This window comes from Vigna radiata, chromosome 1 (genome assembly GCF_000741045.1).
Source record: "Vigna radiata var. radiata cultivar VC1973A chromosome 1, Vradiata_ver6, whole genome shotgun sequence".
In the NCBI taxonomy this organism is placed as follows: domain Eukaryota; kingdom Viridiplantae; phylum Streptophyta; class Magnoliopsida; order Fabales; family Fabaceae; genus Vigna; species Vigna radiata.
This window is the reverse complement of record NC_028351.1, coordinates 14,461,289-14,470,777: the sequence shown is the minus strand read 5'-3', so window position 1 is coordinate 14,470,777 and position 9,489 is coordinate 14,461,289. Positions and strand designations below refer to the sequence as shown.

The 9,489-nt window shown below is 31.4% G+C and overlaps 1 protein-coding gene across 2 annotated transcripts; it reads right to left on the bottom strand.

Moving 5' to 3' along the window:
- Window positions 1-978: 978 nt before the first annotated feature.
- Window positions 979-2,909, bottom strand: LOC106763582 (60S ribosomal protein L36-3). 2 transcript variants are annotated; one of them, XM_014647761.2, is made up of 4 exons: window positions 2,781-2,909; window positions 2,555-2,665; window positions 1,361-1,560; window positions 979-1,225 (listed from the first exon to the last, which is right to left on the bottom strand). In XM_014647761.2, exons 2-4 carry the CDS (start codon window positions 2,654-2,656, stop codon window positions 1,195-1,197), a joined length of 333 nt encoding a protein of 110 aa, XP_014503247.1. In that variant the 5' UTR covers window positions 2,657-2,665; window positions 2,781-2,909; the 3' UTR covers window positions 979-1,194. The 2 variants fall into 2 exon arrangements, with proteins under 2 accessions (XP_014503247.1, XP_014503242.1); XM_014647756.2 differs by having other exon boundaries at window positions 2,555-2,660.
- Window positions 2,910-9,489: the final 6,580 nt, after the last annotated feature.

Here is a 9,489-nt window from a genome sequence, read left to right as displayed (position 1 = left end):
TGCAACTCTACTAATACATTTATCATATTTTCTGCTACATAAAAGATGTCATTTATACTATAATACTCAATGCTTCCATCTACATTTTGCACTTCATATGATTATTGAAAAATGACCTTAATATATTGCTCAACCATTTCCAAAGTGCTTTAACTCTTTTTTATAAGGGGAGCATCACAAACTTTAATGATTTGTAAGTTGTTTTGATATTTTTAACACATGAATTCCATTATACTTGTTTGTTATGTCATTTTTTGCCAATATTAAAGAAGCAAAATAAATGAAAAACACATCTTTTGTTAGTCATGATAAAAAAAGAAGATTGTTGATAGAAAAAACTCAGTCTCTTAATATCTTTGTTTTTATGATGAATGGTTAAAAGAGTTAAAATCATGTTTCATTGACCAACCATCACTTGAAAGAGTGAAAATCATCTTTCATCCACCAACCATCAACACTTAATTTTACTTCATTTTTCAACTTTGCCCATATTAAAAAGGTTATTCACTTTGTATATTTCATTTTTTAATTTAAAATTTAAAAAAATCAAATTTTAATGTCATTTAATAAAAATCTACAGTATCATCATATCTTTTATTCGATTCAATTTTACAATAATAAAGATCTAATTCAAATACCAAAAAAACAAGATCACGAAAATAAGAACATTAAACCGTTAAAAAACCCTATACTAGAAATAACTCCACATGTCACATCACAACACTGCAACTTTGCAGACTTGCTTCAAATAAAATTATGCTAAACATTGAAATTATCTTGATACAAAAGAAAATATATTACTGCAATTTCACTTCTCATTCTTCATCTCTATCATTTCTCTTGAAACAAACCAGTAATAACTCCAAATTTTTTCTTTTAAAACTAGTAAAATAATGACCTCAGACGTAATATTCAATACAACTGCAAGTTGCATGAGCCACATTTTGAGTATACTAATACCACAAAGTAGATACTAGGTTCACTAGAAAGTAAAATGATATTATCTCTTGCATTTGTAGTAAAACAATAAAAGAAGCCAATTGTACTATTTTCAATAAATCCTGTCTCGATTAAATAAAACATTTGTCAAAGCAAAATCTTGAACTAATTCAACTGAATCTCAACAAAAGTAAGACATCTCGTTCCCCAAAAACATAAATGCATCTAGCCAAACTTGTAAAGAACAAATAAGACCTATTTCTTCTTGTCTCCAGCTCCACCAGCCCTACACCAAATGATAAGAACATTAGTTATAGAAACCACCAAAAAATAAACAACATACAAGAAAGCAAATCACATTAATAAAATATATAGGGTATTAGGGTATGATATACAATGTTGAAAAAGAACATAGAACAACCTCATCTTCCTGAGAACATTAGACATCTCTTCTCTCTTCTTCTTAGCACGTTTATGGGTTCCAAGCTTTCTCTTAGCAACCTTGAGTGCCCTCTTATCTTTTCCCACCTTGAGTAACTCAGTTATACGCTTTTCATAAGGTGCAAAACCAGCAACCTCTCTGATGAGGTTCCTCACAAAGTGCACCCTTTTGCTGGTTTTCTGTTATGTAGTATATTGTTAGGAACACATAAAATAAGCATGTTAAGAACAATGCAATGATGAACAAAGGAGTACTAACCCAGCTTTTATTCTTCTCTTTTATTTCATTTAACGAACATGAAAATTCAAGACATTTCAACAGAGACGATTCACCAGAAAAGACTTACGACAGTTGAACCTTTAGCTTACATTTGGTATTGACTTATTATGTCCATAAATTGCAGCATAGAAAGTATAACTTTTACAACCATACATAAATTGCAGCACAAAAAGTATTACTTCTACAACCATGATTAAAAAATTGAGTTTAAAATTTGAGTGCCGCCCACATACAAACAAAACAATGAAGATAACAACAACTGAAAAAAAAAAGTCAATACCAATTTTGCAGGGTTGAAGCAACATCTATTATATATCTATAAACAGTTGACTTATTTATTTATTTTTAAAAAATAAAATAAATACTACATGAAGTCATTTTACCTATTTTACCAAATATACACAAATCTCCCTTCCAGATTCGAACATAGACTCTTACCAGGTTTTCAAAAACTTAACAAACCCTGAATGTTTCAAGGCATGAAAACAACGAAAAATTCTGTAAAAGTCACTCGCACTCTTTAAACACAACAATCCATCCAAGCTCGGAAAATCCAATAAAGCAAGCATATCATTTACACCCATTACATAACCCCTATTATACTCGTTAACAGATCATAAATATCAATATGATACCTCAACTTTTGTAAATAAATACAATCCCATGAGTCGACAAATCCGCATCTTTATATAATAGAAGGAACTAAAGATTGTCAAACGGAAGTAGCTTCTTTATTACTCTAACAAAAAAGGCACTTAAAAGCTTCCTCCATTCATCATTCTTGATTAATACTCTGATTCCAACACCACACACAATCCAAAATATACAAAACATGACTCTAAAATGTCTAAACAGCATAAAAATTTAAATGAACTCAAATTAAATTAATCTTACCCCTTTGCGATCGGAGGGCCGTGGGGGCAACTCCTTCTTGGTAAGGATGTGACCCTTGTTCAACCCAACAAATAAACCCGTACTGGGTGGTTTGGGAGCCATCTTCCTGTTCTAAAAGAAACACGATTCAAAATTGTTCCTAGTTTACACAATAATAAGCTAATAAAGAAGTAAGAGACTTGTGCTGAGAGATGTCTGAAATGAATTTGAAACGCACGAGAATTACCTATCTTCCTGCTTGGAGGCTTCAGAATCTGCGGTGAAAGAGGAAACTAGGGTTCTTCGTGAATCTCTTTAGGGCTTTATACAAGAGGCTCAAATTGGACATGGACCATTATAAGATTACATATGTGCCCGGCCCATAACAATTTACTAAGTTCTAGCCTTTTTTTTTTCTGTCCTATTTAATTTAATTTAGATTTTTTTCTTTCTTATTACGTGTATTAATTTCTTTGTTAGTTTCATGGAGAATAGATTCATATTTTGGAAAGGTTTTTAATTGTTTTTATTTACGGAAATTTAGAATAATTTTACTTTTGGTTTCTTAAATTTTAAAAAAGGTTTTTTCTCTTAAAATTAAAAAAATAAACTTAAAAAAAAAACATACTTTCTAAAATTTTAAGGACTAAAATTAATTATAAAAAAGATTTTTAATATAGATTATATTATATTTAAAATTCATTATATATAATATTTTTAGTGTATAAAATATACTTTAAATTTATAATAAATGTTTTATAATGTGATAAAATATTTTTTTAAATATTACTTCTTTCTTAAAATTAATTTAAGACAAATGTATAAATGAAAATAAATAAAAAGTTTAGAAACATGGTTAAAAGTGTTCTTATTTAATAAATAAAAAAATACTTAAGTATTAGACTAAAATGGTCTTCTAATTCTAATATAAAAAAAATTAATCAGATCTTTAATTTTTATTTAATTCAATTTTAGTCCTCTAATTTTTTTAAAATGATTTAATGAGGTATTTTTCATTAGAATTTATACAAAAAATTACTTCACCTAAAAAATAAAATGTGTAACCATGGAGTTCTTATGAGTTAGGTTACCGAAAAACAAATGCATTTGTTGATATGAGTAGTCAAATCAATTCCTTTAAGCTATCCTTCAACTGTATAGTCCCATACCTATACAGTCTCTAGATCTCTCTCATTCCGATGTATGTTCGATTCGTCCACGTGCCCCTTCCACTGGAAGCCTGCCAGGAGCCGCTCCTTGTCCATGCCTCTTATACCGGCGATCACTCTCCGCCTTCGTCAGTGCCCAGGTGTCACATGCCCACCAGCTTCCGCTTGGTTCATCCTCGAACCACACCGTACTGGGAGAGGCTAGGCTCTGATACCATAAATGTGACATCCCAAATATATAACAAATATATATAATAAGACATCATCAATCATAATACTGGAAAGTAGTCAGAAGTGCATTTAGAGAAATCGGATTACAGTCATCCATCAAAATAGCTAAGAATTTAAAAATTTTAAGGCTTAAAACCTTCCTTGGTCCTAATATTTGTGTGAAAATCTCAGTTCGGTCCTCAAGTTTTGAACTGTCTCAATTGGGTCATAATTTTTGTAAAAATGCACACATTTTACCTCAACCGTTAACTGATCTCAAACGGCGTTAAGTTTAGCTGACGTGTTAAGTTTAGCTGACGTGTTATGTTGACGTGTTGGCTTAATCCCTTCTTGGTCCTCGTATTTGTGTGAAAATCTCAATTCGGTCCTCAAGTTTTGAACTGTCTCAGTTGGGTCATAATTTTTGTAAAAATACACACATTTTACCCCAATCGCTAACTGATCTCACTGTGCAATAGTTATCTTCTGCTATCAATGGAATAAATAGCTTAAAGGCCAGTGATGAACCTATAGGTTACCAAGTTGGTTCATTTGCAGAAAAGGCTGTGAGATTGATTGCACTGGTTACGCGAGTTTTCCGGTGACTTTATTTTTTGAGCCGACGAGATAATCTGTGTAAAATCCCTGATTCTCAGAGAGATGAATAAAATCCCTAATTGAAATTAACTAAATAATAGACATTGTGCCACGTGAAACACGGCTTATTTTAAAAAATAATTCATATAATTAAATAATACACGTCAGCATGTCCTCTGGCTACTACTTCAGCTAAACTTAACGCCGTTTGAGATCAGTTAACGATTGAGGTAAAATGTGTGCATTTTTACAAAAATTATGACTCAATTGAGACAGTTCAAAACTTGGGGACCGAATTGAGATTTTCACACAAATACGAGGACCAAGAAGGGATTAAGCCAACACGTCAGCATAACACGTCAGCTAAACTTAACGCCGTTTGAGATCAGTTAACGGTTGGGGTAAAATGTGTGCATTTTTACAAAAATTATGACCTAATTGAGACAGTTCAAAACTTGAGGACCGAGTTGAGATTTTCACACAAATATTAGGACCAAGGGAGGGTTTAAGCCAAATTTTAAAGACAAAACATAGTATCTCAAAATGACATAATATAACTAAGAAATTCTAGTGAGTCTAAGCTGCAACATCTTCATTTTCCTCCAAGACATGCTCCAGTGAAACCTCTCCTTCCTCTGCTTACATCCAAGTGATGATCATTGCAATAGGAGAGCACACACAACAAGCAAGCAGACATGGCACAAACACAGACAAGAAAATGCAAGGATGAGCTAATTATACAAAAAAAAAACATGCATTACATCAAGTATATAACATATAATAAATAACTTAAATCAAACAGTTTAATAAACACAACCTAAGCATGTTATTTTATAGACTTGACTCGTCCGGACTTTAAAATGATAGTCGGGCTATGGCGAGTCTTGCACCCGTGGTGACTTATGAAACTTGGGTTCCCCACCCTGCCANACTCACGAGGTTAGTCCGTTCCGCGCCTTGAGGCATACTGGGAGCCCCCAAGACTAAGGACCTCCTGCTACTTCTCACCACATGGTTCAACCTCTCTAAGTGAGTTTGATTGACCATTGAAGCGTCAGAATGACTCCCAAGGCTGAGCCCCTACTTTCATTTTAAAATACTAAGAATCTCACCGAGAGATTCTACACAGATGGAACTTAGTTTACTTCTACACAGATGGAACTTAGTTTACTTCTACACAGATGGAACTTAGTTTACCACTTGGATCGTACTTTCATCACTTTGTAATCATATATTTTTGTCACAATTAACATATACACAATCTCTACAATATACATTACTCACTCATCACAAATTATAAAAATAACTACTCCCTAATTTAATTTAAGTTAATCAATACCATAATCTTCTATAATTTATTTACAATGCCTAACCCCTGTACAGATATAAAACCATGTTTCCTCCAGTTATATTATAATAGTTATATTAAACCATACTTCTATTATAAATTTTCTATTAAACCACTACACAAACATTTTTAATTTATATTACACCAACATTCATATTATAATATTATATTATAACAAACCTATTATTATATATAAAACTATATTATATTAATAAAATATAATAACATACGTATTGTTATATAATATTAATAGAATTTATGTGTTACTTAACTATATTATATAAATCCGTATTATACATATATATATATATATATATATATATATATATATATATATATATATATATATATATATATATATATATATATATATAATATAATATATCACGATACGTATTACCTCAAAATAACTTATAATACTCCCTTAATTATGAAATTGCTTGTTAAATTTTTCATTATCACAGAATGTCTGCTCCCAATCTCACCTCACTACCCAATTGGTCACCGGAGAGGGTTCAGATGTCTGAACGCATCAGACTCACCTTCGGCGCTAGCACATATGACTAGTCACAACTGACTGGACCAGGCCAGGACTGCTCTATGATCAGGGATGTGCCAACTCAGGTTTTTAAGTCTCCTCTATCCTACCAACAAAGAAAGGCTCTCAACCAGTTTTAATTAATTTATTAAAGTTACCTAAACTAGTCTATTGTGCTCTAAACCTCAAGCGCTCAATTTTTTTATGTTTTACCCCCCTCCCACAATACTCTGAAACAATACTTGTACCCTTATTTAATACCCATATACACGTTATCACAGAGCACTTACTCCAAACCCTCCAACAAGATCAATTTCAACCAAAACAGATTAATTTCAACAGAGACAATTCATATACATCCAATTCTCATGCACTATTTGAATATTTAAACACACAATAATTATACACAGCTTCACAATCTCAATTTGGGCATCTAGTAAAATTAAAAATTGCAGGATAGCTTCACAAACACATAAGTTCAAATTCAACATTGAAATATTTTATAAAATAAATTCCAAAAAAAAAATCAACTCCCCTTACCTCTTTTGCTTTCACTGGACAATTCACACAAGAGCACCAAATAATACCCTAACGGAGAGACAAGATCAACCAGACCTAAAATCACCAAAATGGTGATGGAATCAGCTCCTAGAGCTAAAATATAGTACAAAATAGAAAAAGGAATATACTGACACATGAGAAACAACAAAGTTGCATACCCTAGGTCTGCAACAGTTGGAGAGAAGGGGAAAAATTGACTTACCAGCTAGATCGAAAAATGTTCGGTTTGAATCGAAGCCCTTGACGCTAGGAACGATTTGGCAGCACCAAATCAAGAATTGAATGGTTCACTTTGCTGGAAGCCTAGAGAGAAGGCAGAGAAATTGTTAGGGCAAGAGTTTTAGAGAGAGAAAGTGGAAATTGACAAATGAGAAATCTGATTCTCAGAAAAGCCCATTCCAAAACTAAGGCACCCTTAGTCTGATGGGCCTGACTGCCTCCAACCAGGGCCCATTAACTTTTAAAAATTTTAAAGCCCTTACAAAATGAACTTAAAAATTTAGAGTTTTTAAGTTATGTTATTTGATATATAAATTCTAATGAAAAACTAACATTAGTCTCGCTCAAAGATTTAATTGAGTAATTTTTACGAACTAAAGAACTAAATTGAATCCAATAAAAATTAGACATTTAATTGAATTTTTTACAAGAACTAAAAGATCAAAAATAAGATTTTAACCTGCATAACATTAAGATTATTATGTTGAAGAAGACCATAGTTGTAAAAAAAAATTAAAGAAAGTTAAAGAAATGAAAACTAAATAAAAATAAGTGAAATAGAGTAAAAGTATATTTGTTAGTTGAAAGAAAAAAAAAAGATGAGAATTAAAAAGTTGTCATTTTTAAAATGATAAATACATAATTTAAAATTAAGTAGTTGTCTTTACATTATACCTTCCATTCTTTTTCTACTAGCATTTGTGCTGTGGACAGTGAAACATGTGGATGGAGGTAGGTTCTCTCTTTTTGACTTTTTTTTATTATTGAAAAAAAAAATACTTTTGTTATACTCAGTATTCCATTTATTTTTTTCACTCTACTCTCTGTTGAATTGCATATATATTTGGTATCATCTCAGTCACTTTTTTTACTATTGTTTTCATTGAACTCTTATGTGAATCCTTAGAAGTATCTAAAAAACAATAGAAGGAGGTAGTGTTAATAGAAAACTTTTTGCAATCTTTTCGATATAGCACATATCGAATTTTGAAATTTTATTTTAATAGTTTAGATGCTTGATTTGATAAATATAAATAAACGATAATGGTTTTTCACGTTCTATTCAGAATATATTCTACAATGTTTCGTAAGAACTTCTTTTATGAAAAATGAACATTTTAGCTTAGAAGATTCTTGTGTTTAAAGGTAAAGTACAACTGTAGGTTTTTGAAAGAGGATAATTTAGATAAGAGAAGAGATAATTGCACAAATGTTTTTATACTGGTTCATTCCAACTAAGTTACGTCCAGTCTTTTCCATAGAGGGTTCCACTATAATTTTCACACGATTACAAATGAATAGTAGCTCCACTCCTGGTACTCAACAACCCTAGCTGAGATTTCCTTTGCGTATTCTCACCACTCCTGGTACTCAGCAACCCTAGCCTAGATTTCCTTGAGTATTCAAATCACTCATGGTACTTAGCAACCTTGCTAAGATTCCTAAACTCAAACTGAGTTCAGTTGTATATATTTTAATTCTTTTTAGAATCGCAATCAACGATTGCTTATAAGTATTGCAGATTATATCTCTCGCAGAGAAGATGTGATTACAATAAAACACTTGCAAGTGTTTCTCTCTTTTCTCTTACAATAATAAGATACAACAATGAAGTTTGAGAGGATTTTTTTTCTCTTTTTCTCTTCTTCAGCTCAAATTATTCTTTTTCTTGACTTTTTTGTTTTCTTCTCTCTTGAATGCTTATAGGATGGATGTTTCATTGTAAGCTTCTCACTTAACTATCCTCTTAAGCTATCCTCTTGGTTTTCCTTTTGAAAGTTCTTCTATTTAAAGGATTCATGAATATTTGTTGTTAGATTGGGCTTTTAGCCTTGATACTCGTGCTTTCTCTTTCTTCTTTGTACAATAGTCGTTAGGTAAGACAACTTGTCAAAGCAGACATGCTTTTTTAGTACTTTGTTTGAAGTAAGTTGTACGTTCCTTTTAGGTATGACTTCAAGTGAAGAACATTATGTGAATATCTCCTTTGTATCTAACGTCCACTTTTGATTTTTGATTTGTAGCTCTATGCATACGTGTAGAATAACTTACCTGCAAAGAGTAGAGTAAATTTTGTATGCAACATATATGTCTTTTCTTATCGCTTTTGTTGTTTTTGAATGTTTAGCATTTAATGTCATTTAATGTTTGCTCAGAACAACAAAGTGTTTTTTGATTTCCTACCGTTAAGTAGCTTTTGGCAATTAAGCTCTTTTGTAAAGATACCAAGCATTGTATAGAGACTTCATCGTTGGACAAAGTATTGTTTAAGTTCATGGTATTTTTTAGTCAAGTAAACACTTCTTTTTGTTTT